General features: G+C 35.5%; 1 protein-coding gene and 2 long non-coding RNA genes across 11 annotated transcripts in view; 1 reads left to right on the forward strand and 2 right to left on the reverse strand.

Annotated features, from left to right (window-relative positions):
- The window catches only part of LOC106161086 (condensin-2 complex subunit D3-L), a 39,332-nt gene that overhangs the window by 862 nt on the left and 16,135 nt on the right, over positions 1–22,335 (forward strand). For all 3 annotated transcript variants that reach the window (XM_087013310.1, XM_087013307.1, XM_087013318.1), the window contains exons 3-24: positions 445–530; positions 977–1,052; positions 1,235–1,312; positions 1,552–1,661; positions 2,168–2,269; positions 2,677–2,807; positions 3,015–3,057; positions 5,347–5,403; positions 5,627–5,745; positions 6,176–6,287; positions 6,670–6,756; positions 7,333–7,402; positions 7,823–7,910; positions 8,513–8,682; positions 9,027–9,230; positions 9,590–9,723; positions 9,994–10,109; positions 10,432–10,545; positions 10,961–11,035; positions 11,195–11,297; positions 11,582–11,681; positions 12,058–12,147. In XM_087013310.1, the coding sequence (XP_086869436.1) occupies positions 445–530; positions 977–1,052; positions 1,235–1,312; positions 1,552–1,661; positions 2,168–2,269; positions 2,677–2,807; positions 3,015–3,057; positions 5,347–5,403; positions 5,627–5,745; positions 6,176–6,287; positions 6,670–6,756; positions 7,333–7,402; positions 7,823–7,910; positions 8,513–8,682; positions 9,027–9,230; positions 9,590–9,723; positions 9,994–10,109; positions 10,432–10,545; positions 10,961–11,035; positions 11,195–11,297; positions 11,582–11,681; positions 12,058–12,147 (2,265 nt within the window). The remainder of the gene's footprint in view (positions 1–444; positions 531–976; positions 1,053–1,234; positions 1,313–1,551; positions 1,662–2,167; positions 2,270–2,676; positions 2,808–3,014; positions 3,058–5,346; positions 5,404–5,626; positions 5,746–6,175; positions 6,288–6,669; positions 6,757–7,332; positions 7,403–7,822; positions 7,911–8,512; positions 8,683–9,026; positions 9,231–9,589; positions 9,724–9,993; positions 10,110–10,431; positions 10,546–10,960; positions 11,036–11,194; positions 11,298–11,581; positions 11,682–12,057; positions 12,148–22,335) is intronic.
- LOC147763832 (uncharacterized) lies at positions 10,468–12,114 on the reverse strand. Its single transcript, XR_015334537.1, has 3 exons — positions 12,012–12,114; positions 10,871–11,697; positions 10,468–10,575 (listed from the first exon to the last, which is right to left on the reverse strand). It is a non-coding gene; the product is annotated as an uncharacterized LOC147763832 (long non-coding RNA).
- On the reverse strand, positions 13,826–22,301 carry LOC106161090 (uncharacterized). Of its 7 annotated transcripts, none has more exons than XR_015334524.1 (4): positions 20,541–22,301; positions 19,525–19,570; positions 19,139–19,200; positions 13,826–15,465 (listed from the first exon to the last, which is right to left on the reverse strand). It is a non-coding gene; the product is annotated as an uncharacterized LOC106161090 (long non-coding RNA). The 7 variants fall into 7 exon arrangements; XR_001238196.3 differs by lacking the exon at positions 19,139–19,200 and adding an exon at positions 20,052–20,078 and having other exon boundaries at positions 20,541–21,014; XR_015334532.1 differs by lacking the exons at positions 19,139–19,200; positions 20,541–22,301 and adding exons at positions 20,052–20,078; positions 20,272–20,532.

The raw sequence follows: 22,335 nt of genomic DNA on the forward strand, positions 1-22,335 counted from the left end.
TGGACGTGTGTGCTTGCTTGCTATGTACCTTACACCCCATTCTCATAGATTAGATCGACCTACATTGGATCGACCTAACTCCCTGGGGGTTCACGCTAAATAGCTGTCAGCCGAGCGGACACGAAAGTTAATTACCCCTTAAAGCTTGTAGTAGGCGGGGACGGACACTTAAGGGGGATTATCTGACAGTAATCTAGTGAGACTCTCCGCGGTGATAGATCGATCTAAAAGTTGTGAGAACAGAGCCTTATATACTCCTGGACAGAACTTTAACATTTTGTGATTGTAAATTGCCTGAATACTTTATTTACTAGTAATTATACATTAATTATCTTAATTAGATATCTGCTTTTTTCTTTTTTTGTACTATGCAGTATCCACAATAAGTTATGCTTGTATAAGAAAGGAAAGTAATAATGAATAAGCTCTTTCTTTCCTTGCCAGGTTTCTGGACAGTGCTAGTGGAGAATGACCTTCCACACAGAAACTTTGTATCTTTTCTTTATTACATCATAGAAGCAGGGTCAAAGGTAGGTGATGATACAGCATACACATGACGATGAAAGTCCTGTTTTTATGTGAAAATCTGGGTATTGGGTGTATAATTGTGCCCCCCCAATTCCCTTATAGAAGAGATAAAATCTCTCTGACTATCAGCAGATTTCTGACTTTTTGGGAGCCAAAAATAGTATTTGCCTAAGTGGCCCCATGGACCCCAGGAAATATTTTCTGACATTTTCACTAAGTGGCAGTCTCATCCCGGTTATAGAGAGTTGCATTATTTCAGTGCTTGCATTTTCAAGATATTTCTTATTAAAAAAAGGTCCACTTTCATCAACACAACAATTTTACTATTAGCTCTTTATAAATATTCATAATGAAAAATAATAGTTTTTTTCATTTCTGTATTTTGGCACTCTTTGTGTGCTCAGGTCTATATTCAGTAATATGTTCTCTATTGATATTAATTTTTCAGAGAGTGGCAAATGCCCAACTAAGAGAGGCTGCAATCTCAGCAGCTGATGTCTACTTCACTTTAATATGTATACCAGGTAATGCAATACCTTGAATTGTACTATTCCATAAAGAGCATTACCTACAATGTTAGGGGAATAATTTTGAATTTTTAAAAACTCTTGAAAGTTTCTTTAAATGGTTTTACTGTTTCATATATGGTTCATCTCATTGAAGGCGTAATTCTACTTATTTATTTTTAATAACATTTTCTTTCCAGGGAGTGGAGCATTCAAAATCTTCCACCCAATGTTGTTCCAGAAATCGGTAGATGTCTTCAAGTCTTGGACTCAACTAGGTAAATGTTATGGAATGGAGAAGAAAGTAGAATTAATTTTGTCAAGTTGCAATCATTTCAGTCAGGATGCAATGTTAATTTTTAGAGTTACAAAATAAAAGAAAATTTGACATTAACAAAAAGAGCACAAAATTAGAATTAACTTTATACATTCTTCTTTTATCTGTTAATACAAAAGATGTCCTTAATCTCCCTGGAGTAAGTAAAACTCAAAATGAAATCGCTCTCTGTCGTTAAAGGCTCCCCCAAAAGGAAGAGGAAGCCGTCTCCAGTCCGTAGCAGTCAGGCAGGCAGGAGAGGTAAAGCAAGAAAGACGACCAAAGAACCAGAACAGGACGTAGATGGAGATGTAAGTACAGTAGTTATCATGATCATGTCTTTTGGTTGTACCATAGTGCGTTTTCACCTAGTAAGGGGCAGGCACTTTAGAAGTTGTTTTGATGTTGTATTATTATGAGTCTTCTTCACAATTGACTGCTATTAATGTCTTTCACATGAAGAAGAAAGAGGAGTCATTTTAGAGTAAGATCAAAGTTATTTAGGAGTCATAGATGTTGGTGTATATACAAATGTGTCTTGTAAAAGTATAAGTTATATCGATTTTGCTGTGATTAATTAAGAATTCTGCAGAAAATGCATACAATTATTACATATCAGTTGGTGCTGAAGCATCTGAAAATTACACTTTGAAGTTCTATTTCTCCACAGATTGATCCAAGCGTGGCTTTGTTATGGAGTGTGTCGGTTAGGAACAGGGTTACCGTATCAGAATCTGTTTCAATCAGATTCTAATGAACTCTGGTATAGATCTTGTTATTAAATCTGCATCGTCTACCTTGAATTATTACCTTGTAGGATTTTGGTGTAGGAGAAGATGAGGATGAGGATGAAGATGAAGGGATTCTCACTCCCCAGGAAATAACAAAACTGAGGAGCTGCCTGCTCTCTTTACTTAGGGTAAGCAGGGAAAGTTTGGAGGGTTCTCAATAAACAAATTTTCGATTATAAGGTTCCCATGCACACAAATATTCTGGCCTGTATTTCTGTACTTAAAATATTATGACCCAGACAAACTGGAAACCCCTTCCAGAGAACAAGGTATTTGGAAAACGATTCATTGATTTATGAATTGCATGTAATTTGGCAAATTGAAATGAGAAGCGATAACAGTTTAGATTGGTGTTTTATCAGTGTTAAAGTTGTCCCTTACCTGAGTAGAAGTTGTAAGTACCAGGTCAATCAATATACTTCCTGCAGTTTGGTTGCGCTTAGTCCTGACATTTGTAATTATACCTTTTAACTACATTTTACACTACATGGCATAACAGTAAATTTAGAATTAATATAACTTTTTTTCTTTCTAGAACTTCACCACACTCCTTAAGAATTACTCACTGAAGGAATCGGAATCATCTGCGCAGCATGCATTGCAAATATTGGTGGAACTCTCCAAACAGGAAGCTGAGACTGTGGGAGAAGATTTTGATCTTACCAGGTAAAACAACATTATCATAACTTTTCCTTTAAAAACTAAATCCTCAATTCATTATATACACTGTCTTTTGACTCACTGTGAAGCAGTATTATATAAAAGGCTCGAATTTGGGGACTGCTGTCACAGTTGGACCAAGAGTCATTAAATGTCTCATGGTCACTGAGGCTGTTGGTCTTAAATAATAAAAAAATGTATTTTTTATTTCAGTGATGTCAACAGAGTCCACTCCATATCCAAGCTGGCTTTTATGGTGAGTTGTACAATGACATCTGTTATTCTTGTATGTGTGTCTTTCAAAACAAAAAAAAAAAGAAAAAGAAAAAAAAGATTTTAATGAAAGGATGTTTATTTAGCGTTCGTCATTCAGTAGACAAAATGAATGCAGAAGTCCTGAAGATGTTTTCCACAATTTTTTCCATATTATTAAGATGAAATATTTTAGCTATGGCAAATACTCCCTTATAATTTATGCATGTGATTGTGAATAAATGGTCCTAAGTTGGTTGTTTTTACTCTTGTAATTAAATTTATTGCATCAATAAATCCAAGTTGTCTTAGAAATACATTTTGGCAAAATATGGCGTAATACTGATCTCCATTTCTGGTTGTCTGATATACTGCAGAATACATTTGTCCCTGAATATTGCACCTCATAATGTCCTGAACCATTGTAGTACACTGAAGATTGCTTCTGTTCACTGATCACATACTTAGCATTATGATACAGTCATTATACAGATCAATGCAAATGAAGTATATATAAATATCCCCTAAAGTTGGACACAGGATTCGGTTACCATTTCTTTTGCTGCTGGGATTGTATCTTTTTGTAACAGGATAATATTTACGTCACCTCAACACAAAGGTTTAGCCAGACAGCTAGGCCTGTCAGATATCTCCTTGATCTACATGTCTCTGCAACTTCTGAAGAATTTTTCAGATAAAGCTCAGCCATATTCTTTCTTTCTCATGTAACTCTGACACCAGATCACTCCTGTCAAGAGATAATAGAATCTCTGTCAGTTTCTCAGATTTATTGGCGTCACTTGAGAAGTTGTGTCTTGCCCAGTTGACCAGCATCACCTGACACTGCCGGATGTTGTCTGCTGGATTGTCTCTTCTGATTTCTTTCACTTTCTTTTTGCTGAAACCAAATTGAGGTGCCAAGGTGTCCCACTCGTTTGCTATCTTAGAGGCGATGCTCTTCAAGAATTTTTCATCAAAGAGAATTGTGTGGTCTTCCTCTATTTTGTTCATGCATAAGATTGTATTTTGGGCAGCAACTGAAATAAAAAAGGCATTAAATTTACTGCTGATAACATGAAAGTTAGAGAATTAACGATCTGTAAAAATTATTTGCATTGTCAGTCATTTTACAGAGGGGATCCAGGGATATTTTCTGACAGTCTTCCAAACTATCTTTCTTGATCTACAGAAATAATTAGATACCAATCAATTTAAACTTTAAAATCTGTCTTCCGGAAGACCCAGAAGACGGCCTCAATCTGCCCCTGTTTTACTATTTGAAGGGAAACAACTTATACCCTGTGGGGGTATAGTAATGGGCTCCCTTTTATTCGCCACGCTTCCATATTTATTTTGGTCAACTGCCTATAGTTCTTCAGAAAGTCAGTATTTGCACTTGTTTCTTCTGTCCAGAATGAGACATTTACCTTTTGAAGGACTATATTTCCTGTTAGAGAACAGAGAACTGTAACAGGACCTTACCTACAAATGGTTGACTAGTATTATATCTTCTTCTCAGTAATTTTGGCTGTTTATGTAATTACAGGAAATTAAGTAGTTTTTAATGTTGTTTAAATTAAAAGTCCCTCACCTTGTGATCCAGGTAATCTCCAAGATGTTAAAGATATAAGAGATATCAAAGATAAAAAGGCCAAGGTACAGTAGTTGTATATATACTGTTTTCTACCTAAATTTCAAATGTATGCCAAATATGGTTTACACTTGTGCTAAGGGAAACGGACGTGTAATTTACACCCCTCAGTTGGCATTCAAAACTGAGAGGTTTCCCTTAGCGCTTTTATTCAATACACCTTTGTATCCTCTGTATTGTCCTATTCATGCCTCAGAAATGGGGTTTCTTACAAAAGAGTTTGGAGAAAAGAATGGAATGAGGAATACATAATGTTGACCTTCATTCATAATACTTTTATTCACCTTTACAATGTGCCAACGGTTGTTTTGATTTTGGATCTGGGGTGTAAAATGCAAAAGGAGTTGCTAACTTTAACTTTTCCCTCTCAGTTTAATCTAAAATATAATTTTAAGGACTTTTTTCTTCAAATGCTTATATTGGTACTTAAAGGCAGAGTTCTTTTGCACTCAGCTTTATTATAAACTGTAAGGGTGATTTTGTATTTCATTTTCTTTTTTTTTTTTTTTGTTTACCCTGTTTCATTGTTTTGAATGTGATATTTTTTGGTAGCAAAAAAAGGATAGAAATGTAGAATTTTATTTGATATAATTTTTTTTTACCTTATTGGTTTTGCTGTATTTTCTATAAAATGTTTTCTAGGGTATGGACTGTCTGTGTTCAGCTTCTCATGGTGACATCAATGTTATGATCACCACTGTAAGTTGACTTGAATTTTCTTCTATTTGTAAATCTATTTCCATATCTTTAAGAATACTTTTACACATTTTAAGATTTTTAGATTTAATTTTTAACTTTTTCATAAAATCTGTCATAAATTTATTAAAATAAAGACTGTGATAATCTAGAAGGAAGTACATTAAGATCCAAAGATATTTGTTAGGAAAAAGTTTAATTTAAAGGCTGTCTTCCATTATTTCAGGCCTTCAAGTATCTTCTTCCCAGTATCTTGATGTTGATAGGGGATGGGAAGGGCGTGGCAGCACAGGCCATCCCCAGGGATATACAGACCATCAAGGATAATGCTCTGGCATTTGTTTGGTAAGAAACGACAAAAGGAATGGAATATACGCAAATGTATTTAACACTTTTTGCTGTGACAATTTCTCATTTGCATGAGATAGAATTTCTTTTATTGAATTTAATATTATATGTGTACTTACTTGTTAAAAATGATAGAAATTTAAACATAGTGAGTGAGATTGGCATGTTTTCAGAAATGCACCATGATGACTTCTTTTTGGCTAGATGACATTTTGCCTGAGGTTTTTTCCCTTTTTTTTTATTTGAATTTCTACTTATTTATTAATTTTTTAAATTATTTGTTTATTTTATTAATTTATTGTTATTACATTAATGTGACCATGTCTTTCAACTTTTTCTTTTTTCTTTTATTTTTTATCATTCTTTTTATTTGTTTTTGAGGAAAAATTGAGAAATTCACCTGTACAATCCTGTACCATATTTTCAGTCACCTGTTGCGTACCAAGCCAGAAGCTGCTGCAGCCAGTGCCAGAATTCTGCTACAGCACATGTGTACCAAGGTCCCAGATAGAGCTGAGTACAGAGCCAAAGTGGCACAGGTGACTGTTTTTTAATAACTTCATACCAATATTAGACCAGATTATCACTTATTGTGATACTTACTAGCAATTCCAATATGACTTATGATTGATAGAAATCTATTTTAGAGAAAAAAACAACACCAAGAAATTTATTTTTGGACTATTTTAGAGCATTGCAAAATGTCATGCCTCATAGAAAGCACTTGTAATCTCTTAAGAAACAATTTGCTTTTTTATCATCATTACATAAGAGACGAAGAAAAATCCATTTCATCATATTTTAGAGTAGTCCAAATGTCCCAATTACAAAAGGTAATTTACTTTTGCTGAGCAATTCTTTTTCTAGTTATTCATTTGTTGACCCCTTCTTTTGGACTTAAAGTATCTGTTTACCTTCCAGGCTGTGGTGACACTACTCCAAGAGCTTCCAAACTCTGCCTATGCCAGGATGATGGAGTGGATCTATAGATACTCCAGACATGCCAAGGTGAGGTTGTCTGACATTACACTCTTTAATACTCACTATCCACTCCACCCTCCTTACCCCTACTTCTCTAATCTTCTCTCCATTTCTCCCTCCTACTCCTCTTATCCCTCCCTACCACTGCCATCTTCTCTCTGTTCCCCTCACTCCTTCTTCCCTCACTAAATCCCTCATATCTCCTCCCTCCCCCCTCTCTCACTCCTCTCCTCCCAACTCTTCCCTCACTCCTCACTCCCCCTCACTCCTACTTTTCTCCCTCCTCCCTCACTTCTCTTCTCCTTCCTCCGCCTTTTCTCACTCCTCTCCTTCAAACACCTCCCCTCATTCCTCACTCGTCCATTCCTCACTTCTCCTTCCTCCCCCCTTTCTCACTTGTCCTCACAACTCTTTCCTCATTCTTCTCTCTTCTCTCCCTCCCTCCTCCCTCTTCTCTCACTTCTAAGTCCCTGCTTATGTAAGATGTAACCTAGTCGGATTTTGTACAGTTTTAGTAGCTTTTTCAAGGTCATTAATAACAAGAGGTTTTTAAATATCCAATATTGATTTGAAATGAATACTAAGATATTTTCCCTTTCACAGATCAGTTACAGAGTATTTGCCCTGGAGATAGTCACACTGCTCCTCAGTGAACCAGAGAGAAAGCAGGATGGTGAGTAGCATGGACTTCTCACACAAAGAAAAATGATCAGTAAAGATGAATTTAAAGGGCAAAAAATAATTTTCATTGTGGCAAGATGTGTAGAATAAAGTTATAGATTTTCAACCGATTTTGCTATAAATGGGAAAAAGAGAAGTGTGCAGGTTATAGTAATTGAATTTATCAAGTAGTATTTAGAACTCCAACTCCGATTTTGTTTAAGAATGAAATAATAATAATAAAAAGAGAGAATTTTTCAGATAGTGGAAGAAGAAGAATTATTTGGAACTCCAACTCAGATTTTGTTTCAGAATGGTAATTATAATAGAACTAAATGAGTAGTGGGAGGGGAATATGGTACCTACTCAAGCATTTTAAAGGGGAATAATTATGAAGAATTTGGAACCCCAACTCTTGTTATTTTTATTCCAGACTCAGTCCATGCAGACCATGCAGTTTACCTGAGCCAGTCTTTCCTAATACAGATGGTGTTAGCCAGGTGCTCTGATGTCAACTCCAGGTATTCTATAATGTTAAATAATTCATTTATTTCAATATAATTATATATGAGCCAGTCTTTCCTAATACAGATGGTGCTAGCCAGGTGCTCTGATGTCAACTCCAGGTATTCTATAATGTTAAATAATTCATTTATTTCAATATAATTATATATGAGCCAGTCTTTCCTAATACAGATGGTGCTAGCCAGGTGCTCTGATGTCAACTCCAGGTATTCTATAATGTTAAATAATTCATTTATTTCAATATAATTATATATGAGCCAGTCTTTCCTAATACAGATGGTGTTAGCCAGGTGCTCTGATGTCAACTCCAGGTATTCAATTACGTCAAATAACTCACTTATTTCAATACAGCTCGGTCATTTCTCAGTCAGAAATTAAATTTCAAAATAACATATAAATGTGTATTTTGTTAATTTTGTGCACTTTCACTGTTAAATGTTTGTTAAATTGTTGTTCATCATTTTTAGGTGATTTTGATGTTACTGCTTCTATCGGTTATATCAGTGTGTCTGTCCATCAATGTGTTTGTCCATTTGACAGCTTTGCTGCCTTATATTTTAAATACGATATAAATGTATATTGTATTTCCTGTACTTAGTGTGCGTTCCCGTGCCATAGCAGGGTTTTCCCAGTGTGTGGCATCTAAAGACTCGGCCATAGGTCTAACCATTAAGGAGATGTTTACCCCTAGGAATGGTCCCCTGGGGAGAGTACCAATATCAAGAGTGGTGCCAACCCCCGAGACACAGCGGACAGCACCGGCCTCAGGTTTGGACACGTTTCTTTTTTTATGTGCGAGTACATACACACGCATGCACACACACAGACTTTATCATAACTTTTATAAAACCACCCATTGCTGTTGTGGTATTTGAAGTCAGAGATAGCATTAGTTAGAGATTGTCTTTTTTCGGAATAGTTGATGGATGGTGATATGAATTTCATCATTGTTTTTCAACATTTCTCAATGTTCAACAGTTTTCTTTTTCTCTTTAATCTTAATGGACATGATTTCCTGTCTCAGACCAACCCAGGTCCTGAGCTACCAAATCTTGAAATCTTGCAAAAATTTTAGCCAATTGAAAGTCTGGCAGTTGTTTGTATTTATTCAGAGGGTCAAGGCTCTGAAGGCCACACCCCTCAAGAAACAGAAACCAGTTCAGATAAAACTATTGACGAGACGTCAGACAAGACAGTTGCTACAGAAGGACAAGCTTTGGAAGGCCCCCCTGCTGCTGCTACTGTGGACCCCAAGGAGAGTACTCCCCTGCCTGTGGCAGCACTGGCTGTACAGCTCACACCAGGAGCAGAGTTCTGTAAGTTAACGCCATGTTTTTACCTGAAGTACAACCAAGTACGTCCATACATGTATATTATATGTTTAATCTCCTACTTCTTCTGACTTTTTTTTTGCAAATGAGCAATTTCACTGCAAGACCTATAAGATCTGTATTTTATGCTAGTTTTGTTTCAAAATGTGCAGGTTATAGTGAAATATGCCCAAATTTTGAATGATTACTTTCTCTATAGAAGTTTTTTTTCCTAGTCATCATGTGAATATTTTTTAAGTAAGTCTATGCTAAAACTTGGAGCAATTTTAAATAATCAGTTTGCCATGAAAAAAAATTATTTCAAAGTAAGACAAGTGACACTGAAGGTTATTTTTCCCTACCAGCGCTGGCTGATGGTAAAGGTGTAGTTTCCATGCTGCGAAGGCGCGCCTGTGACGAGAAGGTCAACGTGAGGAAAGCTGCTCTCCAGGCACTGGAGAATGTCGTCAGGATGGAGGGAGCTTCCTTTAACAAACAGGTGAGGAGCTCAGTGGTATGTCAGGAAGCACCTGCATATCAAACAGCCTTAAGAAACAAGAATTAAACTTGACAATGTGCTTCTATATAATACACCAATGGTAGTTAATCGTACAAGTGTTGGTCCTTTGAAATCGGTGAAAGAATGAAAACAGGAGAAATATTATTTCATTTTATTATAGTCTAAATACTATTTCACGTCTTGATTTACAGTGGATATGTTTATCTCTAAGCTTCTTAAACTGTTCTTGTATCATACTAATTCTCACAGGACCTGGACATTCTAAATGAGAGATGCCAGGACCCGGCGCTGTCAGTGAGGAAGCAGGCCATGATGTCACTGACACAACTTCTCATGGAGATGCCAGATAACAGGACGGTACAGAGGTAAGTGACAGACAGTTTTCTTTCTGTTGGAAATAATATGGATGCATGAAATGTTTGGATGGATGTTTCAAAAGATTAAATCATAACTGATATGTGTACTTTAGTTTCCACTGATTTGATTGAAAAATAACTGTAGCTTCTCTGTGTGATGAAATATGTTATAAATTTAAACCTTAATATAAAAGGAGTCACATAATGCTCAATATTTCCTAACTAATGCAATGCTCACTTCCCATCGTAGTGGACATGATAACTGTTAAAGAATACTATTAATACTGAGACAGTCAGTAATGTTGTATTGTCAAAATGTTTACCTCTTCAGCTTATGGCTGGACGGCGTCCTCCCTATGGTGATGGACAGAGAGACTGGAGCCCAGGAGAAGTGTATGGAGATAGTGCAGGACATTCTGCTGAACAACATTGTGCCTTATCACAGGTAAAGGACATATGGTTTGTTGGGGGTAACCTTGTGGAAGATATAAGCAGATTTTCAATTCTGGACTTACAATATCTGTCAGTGTTGCTGTTTGCTAACAAGAACTTCAGTTGGTACAGATGTTTGGAAAAGTTTTCCTGAGATGTGGCATTGAATTGTGTGAAATATTATACATCCATATTTCATTTAGATCCGAAGAATGAAATGTATTGTTTGAGCAGTATGTACTTTGTCTTCTCTGGTGGATTGTTGAGAAAGTTGATTTTAAGAACGCTGAGTAGTCAGTCTAAGCAATGGTTATTATTTATAAAGGCAATAGTATTACCTTTCAACATCCAATACTCATTACTGGTCTCACACAGAACTGTCACTGTTATTGATAAAGAAAAGCTGACATCGTGCCATGCATTTTCAGGTCCACAGAGCCCGAGCACAAGATGGCGTGGAGCATTCTGGGTATCATGGCTGGAAATGAAGGTGTGGACCTGAGGTAAGATATGTTTTTTTTAGTCTTATGGCCAGTATCTATGACTCAGTTTGCAAGTATTAATTCCAAGTGTTTGTTAGGTGTTTAGGCAGTAACATTTGCCAAACTGTCTAAATCAAAACTTCATACAGTAGGGTGTATAAGTGTAATATTTCTTCCCAGACGATTCCTGCAGAGGGCTTGTCAACACCTGTCTCGCCAGGGTCAGTTGAAGGCCAGTGTGGTCAGTGTACTGCAGACACATATAGGGACAGAAAACAATGCTGTAAGTTTCTTCACAATACTGTTAATAGTCGTAGTGTTTGTTTATTGTTTGTATACTTATTCCGAATACTTGGAAGTTGGTTTAGAATGAACGATTTAAATGTAAAAGCAATATATTCCATTAATTTAACTTAGAAATATCTTTAAACATTTTGTCTTGTTGTAAGCAGCTATTTTGAATGATAAATGCCATCTATCACTAGTGAATACTGAATGACACTTAGATTCCACGTTTCACTTCTCTTCATCACAAATGTCGTCTGACGTCTGCTGTTTCATTCCCAGGGGGTGTGGATGCTGTTGGCTGAGATGGCGCCTCATCTTGGCAAGTTTAACTCAAGCTTTGTTCTGGACTACTGGGATACCAACATGTCGTCTGCCACAGGTGATCAATTTTGTTACTGCAACAGAAGGAAGCATGCAAACTTGAATTTTGACAGTATTCCAGTTTAGTAAGAAGTCCCCTGTGTGCCATAGAAAGGGCATCTGTTGTTTCCCTATTTATGAAATGATAAACGTTGATGGTGTAGCTATCACAGCGCAAAATTACAGCTTCCCAGAGAACATTTGAAATTTTTGGCCAAATTCAACATTTTGTAACCACTAGCAAAGAATGACAGATATATATTTGTATGAGACATTATCCCCTTACAAAGTACAGTGGTTTGCATGCAATGTATTCTTATAAAAATGAATACTATGCATATCGGATTACTTTTGCAACACAATTGATGTGATTAATGGATTCCTTTTGTTTTCAGAGGTAGACTTCAGCACTATGGGTAGAGTTCTCACTGTTTTAGGATGCCTTGCTAAACATCTCCCCTCGGACGTCAGACTGAAAGTGGCAGGTGAGTGTAGTGTACATGAATAGATCAAAAGATGGCAGAATGTGATGTCTTGTATTTCTGTATAATTTCAATCTGAGTTTCATATTTTATAACATTTGCTGTGTCTTGGGTGATGCTCTGTGAAATGTTTGTATTTTAATGAAACAATGTAGCTGACTCCATAGATTGTGGTATGGAAAACGGTTGCTGTAACCAGCTGTTACTGAAAAGCTCAAATACCTCTGAAATTCAACATCCAGTTATACAGTGAAAATTTCATGTAGACAAAAATCTATGATATTTTAGTGTTGCGTGAATGTTTGGATTTTGGGAAAATTCAGTCTCAGCTGAAGACGATATGTGTTAGCTGTGAAACTCAGTATTACATAATACACAGAATTTTGAGATTCTAAGATTCCTTCATCTCTCCCATGTATGATCCAACAATTATAAATGATGTTTTAAATAGAAGTTTTGTTAGACAAGGGTTTTTCATTTCCATTAAAGCACACTGGACATTTTCCATAAGTGGTTAATTAATTTCAAGCAGGAAACTTCTCTCTTTTAAGTCAAGTTAACTCCCATGAGTATATTTCAGTTTTTCCAAGTCTTGTCTGAAGGGAAGTGTTTGGGTTGAACTGACAATTAATCACACTAGCTGTTTGGGAAGAGATGGTTCTCTCAATCTTTTGAGATCCACTATTAGAAAAAAAAACAGTTTCAAGCACTCTCAATTCTGGACAGATAATTGGAGTTGGGCTTTAGGCGCTAAGAGATTGGATGTTTAAGTAGAAAACACTTCAGAAAAAATCAATGCTGTGATGAATGTGCTCCTTGTTAGGCCAATTTGTTTCCATACTTCATCTTCCCAGTGTGCGGCACTCCTGGGTGAGAGGCCAACCTCTGATTGTTAACCTGCCTGCCTGGTTCTTTAATATTCCTCCACTAACTGAACACTAAAAGAATGTTCTATTACATTATTTAGAGTACTATCATTAGTTGGATAGAAGTACTGTTATTGCTCACCAACCCTTCAACTACTGATGCAGAGTCATAACTTGGGCCCTGTGGTATTAGAATTGAAATAAGATTTAACTTATTTGATCACTGTACATAATGTAAAAATTGCTGTTAATTTAATTAATCTGTTGTTCTTTTGTGTGTGTTTTATCATATAAACAAGTTTTATAATCACTATGGTACGGTCTCCAAGAGAGTTTTCTAACATAAATGGATTATGGGAGCAAGATAGAAGTGCTGTTTTTCTATTAAGGTAACCATCTATTGGATTTGTAATGTCAAATATGGCAGAATTTATATACTGTGATTATTTTCTATTTTTGTTTTAGGAGAAAGTATTGTGAGATATTCTCTATTTTCTTCTTTTTGCATGTAGAACATATTCCTAGACCAAAGTTTTCTTAGAAAAACAATTGACATTTAGAGCATGCAAGAATTGATGAAACTTTTCTTTTTATCAGTTTTTCTTTGCATGAAATGTTGTTTTCGTAAAAAAAATTTGATAAGAAGCATTTTTTAAAAGAATCCGTTTCATAAATGACTAAATGCCCAGGTGCATTAGCAGTTTCTTTCATGTAAGCTACTAGATTACCTGGACCATGCTGAGCAGACAATATCAGGGCTTTTTTTTTTTTTTTTTTTTTTTTTTTTTTTTTAAATACACATTGGAAAAAAAGTCCAGAGGAAAAACATTTCATTTTATTATGTACAAAATAAAATTTGCTATAAATTTGGTTTAATGTACAATAATATACATCCACACCTGTCTAAACACCCTTCGTAAAACAAAGAAAGTGTGATTGTTAGTTATCATTTCACTCTTGCCAATTCATCAGAAGATAGATTTTGACAGCTCTTCAGTTTGTGAGGTCTTAACATTGATTACTGTCAGCAGATTTCTCAGCTTCAGGATCTGTAGTTTGCCACAGCTGTCAATTTCTAAATTCTCCATTGTCAAATTTAGGCCTCACTATGATATGTGTAACCTTTCAACAAATAACTGTCATTTTACATTTTGGGCCTGAATGCAGTTTTATTTCTCATTATATTTCCTTCCATTTGATCTTCATAAGAATTCTGTGAAGTGGTTTTATTCTCCATTAGACTGTTACAAATGTGAAGAAGCCTATTTGCACATTGCTGTCCTCTAAAAAAATCTTTCTCTGAATGAAACCTTTCATTCTGTTTAGATCGTAACATCAGATAAACACTGGAATATATCCCTGTCGCTTGAAGAAGATAATGGTGCCGAGTGACATTGATGTCTTTATCTCAGACCATAAAATGTCATTTAGAAAATCCATTATTAGGATGAAATCTCTGTGAACTTTATCCAATTTGTACCACCTTAGTCTTGATGTAAATTCTCTCTGACTAACATTCAGTTTTTAGCATGTTCTCGGTTGTATTTTTGGAGTCTATAGCTAGGAGAGGTCATTTATCATGAGTGATAAACACTAAGATGTTCACAGTCTTATATAATGATAACTGTCAGGCAGTGTCTATCTGTGTTATGAGATATATCTTGTTTGCTGTGGTGCCAGTGACGGGCTTGCACAAACATCTGAATCCGTCCTGATATCCTTGTCAGAGATTCCCTAATTAATGAAATATCAGCAAAATTACTTGTCATGTTGTAACCCTGCTTGTTTGATCTAGGTTCCAAAAGTAATTAACGGTAATTATTTAATACTGCTATGTCAGCAAATGGTCATATTGTATTTGTCATTTTCCCATAGAATTCTTTCCTTTGCTTAGATACATAATGAACAGGCGTTCTTCCATGCTATTGCATTTGTCACAGTGGAACCCTGACTGTCCTCGAAATATCACCTGCGCCAAGAATTATAAAAAATCTGTGTTTATGATGTTGTTCACAGACAAAACTTTAGGCTGTTATGTCAGCATAGATGTTCATCAAAGTGTATTCCTTACTGTCCTACGAAATACCTTGTATGCTAGAATCACGACGATGACGATTGCTGTCACCACGGAGAGTGTGACCACAGTGTGCCATATGTGCTGCTGTGAGTGCAGGTCCGACACAGTGGCGTTCAGGGGGGTACCATCATTCACTGGTGTTGGCTGTGTACTCATGGACATAGTGTGTCCATTAGTTTCTAAGGTGGCGACCTTTACTCTCCTCCAAGGTGTTATTAAGTATCACTGGTTTGTAGCTTGAAGTTCTTTGTATCATTGTATGATGAATTGTCCTCAGTATCTCAGCAATTGGCTCTTCTCTTTATGTTTTTTATTTGTCCTTTCTTATCTTCTGATTGAGTTGGCTTGTTTTTGTGACAATTTCCCCTCAGCTGGTGTCTGAAAATATAAATGTTATTTTCAGTTTGATAATGAAAAATATATACAAGTTTTTTTCTGTCCTTTGTGTTTACAATTTTGTATCCTGCGTCAAGTGAAGCGCTGGAAAGAATGGAAGAGTAATAATAGAAATAATGACTTAATGTTTCTGCCAGATGTTGAAGATGAGCTTGAATGATAAAAAAACATGTTAACCCCTCTACGTCAAAGGACTTTAGCAGGCGTACATTGTCTAGTCAGATGTCACATTTTTTGTTTAAGATAATTTGATCCATTGTGGTATAACCTTTTCCTATGGCTTGTCTTATTTAGCAGACTAAGTCAGCTTTCTGAGAAAGCTAGCCCCATCTTCAATAAAAACCGCAATAAAAACCCCAATAAAAACTTCAAAATCTACACAATTCTCCAACTTAGTAAAAATGCCAAAGAATAATTAAACCATAATAATAATAAACTCAATAGTTCATTTTTCTGCCAATGTGAAGTTTACAAAGACCTCACTGCTTTCTATTAACAATGTGCAGTACTTCACACCTCATCTCAGGCGGCTCTACCTGGTACCAGTCGTCCAGTTCACGTCCAGTTCACGTGACAGTGAAGTGAATTATCTGAACCAGATCATCCTGATACCTCAGCTAGACCCTGTGATGTCTGCACAGTCCAGATATTCCCAGTGAACTGGTCAGAAATCACCCTGAACTGGACAATATCAGTCTTAGTAACTCAACTTTGACCTCTCTGCTGGCTGGACCCTCCAGATATGGCAGGAGAAGTGGTCATTGACCCGTACTACGGCTTGTTGCCATAGAGACCAGACCAGGCATGAATAAGATTTTTTTTTTTACAAAGATGGGATAAAAGCAATAAAAGCACCTGCCAATAGAATACAAAATAGCTTGTCATCTATGATTCATTGGTGACAGATGATATCCTTTGCTAGCACTGATGAAGAAAAACAATTTATTATCCATTATTATGTTCTGTTGTATGAAATGCAACACCATGTCTTTGAGAGGGCTCTTTTGGGATAAATAGGAAACATGAAAGAAACTATATACAAAATGAAATGATAATTTCTATCTTGAAAAAAAAAAACTGTAGAAATAGCAAACTGTTTAATGGTGCCTAAATGAGGAGACTGAGGCTTTTTTTCTTTCTTTTCTTTCTTTCGTAAATTAAAAAATAAAACAGAAAATTTGTATTAATTTTATCTGTTCACAGTTGAAAATAGAAATTGTAAAGTGTTCAATGCTGTACTGCAGAAACCCTGCAGGTTTCCTGAATAGAACTGAAACTCCCTCTGTATAAGGAAATCATTCTGCCTACAGATCACTGTGCAATGTGCCTTGGTGCATGAATGATGATTATAGCTGAAAGTTCTGCTCCATAAGTTTATCATTACTGAAGTAAAAAATTAGAGCAGAAACTCGAAATGTCCAAAGCCTTTTTACAAAGAAGATGTTAAACAGAATATAATATCATTTTATTCTTACTTTTAATTTTAAGTTTAACAAATGCAAAATTATAATAAACAAATTGCTAAGGTTAATGATAATGTATCATAAAGTGTCAAGCCAGAATATGTTCTATAACTGGAAATCACCTGTAAAGTATCCCTTTTCATCATTTTCAATAAAGAACCCAATTCGCCCCTGACTGTGATACATTTCCTTAGGTCAAAATTGTGATGAATCATTCTCCTGAACTTCTGAACTACTGACTTCACAATATCCATAGCAGGCCTGAAGCCAACAATTTAAGAATGGGGAGGGGGGGGGGGGTAAACTTGAATGTCTGACTGTCTTCCAGAGGATGGCCTTAATCCGCCCCTGTTTTATCTAACCCTCTACTAACTAGCCTGATGTAGATAGAAGTGACCTAAGGGGTGACAATCACCTCGGCTTACCTTGAAACTCTTCCTGGACTAAATAGCCTTTTTACGATGTGAAACCTGACAGCTTTTATGTCATTTTGATTCTCCTTCCTCTTAAACATAAGCCTTAATCATGAAATACTCCATCAAACCACGCAGTTTCTGCTTTTATCTAGATTGTGTTTTGTCTGGTCTCTGGTACAAGATTACATACGTGTGTGGGTGCATTATTCTCTGCTTGATTACATAGCTTGGAAATATAACGTGTTAGTGGAGTTTAGCTACAAGAGGAGTAATTTTTTTTGTTGTTGAATGCCCATGTTAGGGGATGAAAACGAGCATGTGTTCTCATTTTTAGATTTTCAAAAACATGTCTGAGGAGAGATGGAGATAGGGAGTAAAGATTGGTGAGAGAGAGAGAGAGAGGAGTAAAGAAGAGTACATGATAATTTACTGCTTAATGTTTTTGGTATTTGTTGAACTGAGAAATATTTGTTGAACTGAGAATGGCAGCTTAATACACATTCACATTAAAAATTGCGCAGATGCATGATATTTTGTGACCAGTTGTATTTTGCTGTGCAAAGTATTTCTAAATGGGACTTATTTAAACCAGGCATTTTTTTCTGTACAGAAATTATCTGTAAAACTCATGTTGAAATCTTTGTCTATGAAGCTTGCAAACTAGGAAATGTTAGCAGTCGAGGCTTATCCGCTGTTGATAGGAGGGAATTACCAGGTACATGGAACAAATGACGCAGGAGATTGGAAATCCAATGTCTGTAGCATAAATTGCAGCCAGCATCTTGCTGATATAATTGATACTTGTGTGTCCTTGTAGAGAGATAAGCATAAGCAAGCTCTCAATCTGGTGAAAAACATGCTTTTCATCTTACATCATTCTCCCGCCTACTCTTTTTATTTTTTCGTTTCTTTTTCTCTCCTTCCTTTCTTTTTTCATTCATTTATCCACTCATTTATTGAACCATTCATTCATTCCATTCATTCATTATTAGTAATTCATTCATTCCATCTTTTCTTTCTTATATGCTTATTAAGCGTTGTTTTAGGTATTGAGTAACCGTCATATTTGTAATAAATGATGCCATTTTCAAGGCGATAAATTGTGCTCAGGGAACCAAAAACTGATAATTGCACTCTAGGTGGGATCATAATACATCTTAAATGACCGTATGATAGGTCAACGGGAGAATAAAAAACTAACAGCTGCCATTTCTGTGCTGATAACAGAGTCCTACGCTGGAAAAGTCCATGTGCAACCATAGTTTTTAAAAGCACTCTTTATGACCATTCATTTGATGGTGTCCTAGTATATTAAATTAATACCTGCAATGAATTATGAATGAGGCATCAAATAGAAAATTCTATTTAATCAAATAGATAAGGCTGATTGGACCATTTCATGGTACTGGATTGATGAAATGAAAAATGAGACGAAAAAACAACTTTTTTATGAAGTACTGCTATAAAGCTCTGCACAAAAAAAAAAAAAGGACGGAAAAGAAAAAAATCACTACAAGCCCCCCTTACAAACAAAGCATGAAAAATCAATTGAGTCTTCTGCCTACGTTACATTTATGATGTTGTATAACTATGTTGTGTCTTATACAAAAGCAAGTAAACAGAAAGAAACTTACATGGCAGAATTAGGCAGCTTGTAGGTAAATCTTGTCTGCAGTCATCAAACCAGAGCATAAATATGCCATAAACTTGTAAGGTCAGTGAACATACAAAGATTAAGGGGCTGCTCTACAGAAAGGAAATATTTTATGTTCTTACCGGTGATGTCTGGTTATCCTCCTTGTTAATACTTGAGTGTTTTCCTTGCAGCAAATTGGGGTCTAAGGTGGGGAATTTGATAGCGAGAAATCAAGGGAAAAGTGAGTTTTGATATTACTATATGCTGATTCAGAGTCTTCAATATAAGGGGTTCAGTCTACAGTGATAAGTTATATAAGTTTTCCATTTCTCCAGCATCTAATTGCTGTAAGAACTGACATGTGGTACACTATTAGATATAGCAGTCTATATTTAATGTGACCTTGCTTAAATCACTTTTTTGTTAATGTGAAAAGCAGATTAAAAAACTAGAGGGTCATTCAACCTGAAGACAAACAGTTGATCCTTTTCATTCCAAATTGTTGGCATTAAGTCTTGTGCAGTACCTTGTATTTTGTCCTCCAGGTCAGATTCATTGCCTCAGTAAGTGTGCTGAAATATAAATGTTAAGTTTGTTATTTTGCTTGATAAAAACAACTGTCTATCTTTCAGAGGCATGTATGTTTGTGAGACTTCAAAACTTCAGTAAAGGCAACGATGAGCAAAATTACTTTAGCATACTGACTCTTTAGATAACCCAAGCTCCAGATTGATCAAACATTTAGACTTTGATAGAAAATAGCAGTTTTGCCCTCTGGTACTGTTATCATATTTATTTCAGTTTATACTCCAGAATGGTTAAAATCAAACTTCCTCTATATAAAAGAAATATAAAATAAACTACATTCAGCAGTAATGGCTGATACCAGGGTCATTATTAGAGGTGTCAGCTAATCAGAAATGGTTAGTGATCCCAGACTGAGCATGATAAGAAAATTGCTACACTGAGGGTTTGTGTAATTGAAGTGATTAGGTGAAAACTGGGGAAGATTCAGTTACCACCTTCGGTGTCAAAGATTACTGGAAAACTCACCTGTATTGTCAATGACTGACTCCGCCTCTGAAAAACGACAGGTTTCCAGCAGTCAGTAAAACTGAGGGAGTCAGTTAATGAAAAGTGCGATACCATGCTGGTTAGGGTAGAATTGCCTTTAACACCTCAAAAAACTGGCTGAGTGAAATACTTAGAATTTCTTGATATTATCCAAGTTTGAACTATGATTTATAGTGAAAATGTGCGACACATTCCATACTTTTAGAATAAATAACCTCTGGCTTCTTCAGCTAGTCTTGCTGTTTTTAATGCCCTAAATCCATAGTGATCCGTGGTGCTTGGTACCTACCGCAGGAAGCTAAACACTATTACAGTATATTAACTATTAGCTAATATCCTAGCTAATCAGAACTGATGTAGAAGGCTGCCTATGGCATAGCTTACTAGTCACAACACGATAGACCACTAAGGTTGTAAATTATACACAGAGGTGCTATTTTTGGCCATCAAAACACCTGCGTTACCTACCTGTACCTGAGCTGTATTCTGAGACCCCCCATGCGTCAGGTACTCATAACATCTATTGTGTTCATCTCTCCCGTCTGACCTTAACTGTTAGGACACACACACCGTTAACTACGCTCTACATCACTGTGCGGACAAACTAGGATTTATTTGACAACAGATTGTGGGAAAGAAACATGGAATAGTTAATTGATTCAATCACCTCTGTAAACTTTTATTTTTGATTTTATATATAGTAACGTGTCATATCTTCTGTTTTGTGGCTGGTAAGCATTTCTCTAGACTACAAGCTTCTTTTTAGTAATCAAACACTTCTTTTGCCGGTGCTTATGAGACAAGTAAACATGATAAGAGGGACAAAAACAATTTGGTTCTCTCGGTCAATGTGATAAGATTGTTTTGTTTGTCACTAAGCTTTTGATAACTTAATTTGCTCTAATTCAATGAAGTAGGTCACGTTACAAAATTACTGCAGGTTTCTCAACACGTTTTTATACTACAGTATTTTATTCAGAGGAATGGCATTCAATTCATGGCATACAAAAGTTATATGATATATTTACCAGTTAGAAGCAGTACAATACTTAATAGGTATTCCACTATCCAACAACTGCTGGAGACTGATAAGAATGTTGAGGAATTATTCATGGTGTTATATAACATGTGGAAAAGTACTTCAAATGCAGTATCGGCCAATCCTAGTACTCACAAATGATACCTCCTGCAATTTATATAACCATTAAATGACCAGGAAATATTTATACATTTTTTGTTTAGATGTAAGCTTTCCAGTGAAATATCTAATATTAGATTCCCACATTTTGTATCAACAAAGTGGTAATAATTTCATTCATAGCATGCCCTGTATGTAATTTTGTGTGGTAGATGTGATACAGGGATGTGCTCAGATCACATTGCTACAGTTGTACTGAGTGGCTCACCTAACACATTCCTGTTCTTATGTAGAAACAGTTCACCAATAGCACTCCTCTCACAAACTTTAGTAATATCAAGATGACATCTAGATAAAAAAAAATATCAGTGTCTGAGGGACCAAAGTATTGAAAAAATTGTAATTAATATATTTTTAATATTGTGGTCCCTTCATATACTACAGTAATGCTGATTTTCAAATATAACAAAACATTAATTATTGATAATATATTTCGACAAATAGTCAACTCAAATTGATATTATTATGGTATTAGCATTTTTAGCAATTTTATTATTGCGCTTTTTAATTACATTTTTGCCTCTTTTTGACCAAAGAGCTTTTATTTGAATCAGTAATTAGTTTGGTCAGTCTGTCTTTGCATTGATGAAGTTAATCTCTGATAGACGTACATTCATTATAAAAATGATCCCAATTAAATCTCTGATAGATGTACATTCATTATAAAAATGATCCCAATTAAATCTCTGATAGACGTACATTCATTATAAAAATGATTCCAATTAAATCTCTGATAGATGTACATTCATTATAAAAATGGTCCCAATTAAGCAAATAATAAAGATATTTGTCTAATTTGTGTATTGATCACTGAAGGTTTTCCTATATAATAGTCTGGTTTGGCCTTTAATTGAAATTCTCATCACATTCTGTGCACTGATATTCTTCAAATGTAAATCTCATAATCTGTGCAGGAGAAACAGCTGGTTTCCTCCATTTTCTATTAATACTTATAAACTGATGTTCTTTTCAGTCCTTTAAATTTGAAATTTTTTTTATAAAGTTTTTATAAAGCTGTGAAAGAATTTACAACATTTTATACAAAAAAAAAAAAAAAAAAAAAAA

The sequence above is a fragment of the Lingula anatina genome, chromosome 1 (genome assembly GCF_051362555.1).
Source record: "Lingula anatina isolate TDL-2025a chromosome 1, LinAna3.0, whole genome shotgun sequence".
NCBI classification, from domain to species: domain Eukaryota; kingdom Metazoa; phylum Brachiopoda; class Lingulata; order Lingulida; family Lingulidae; genus Lingula; species Lingula anatina.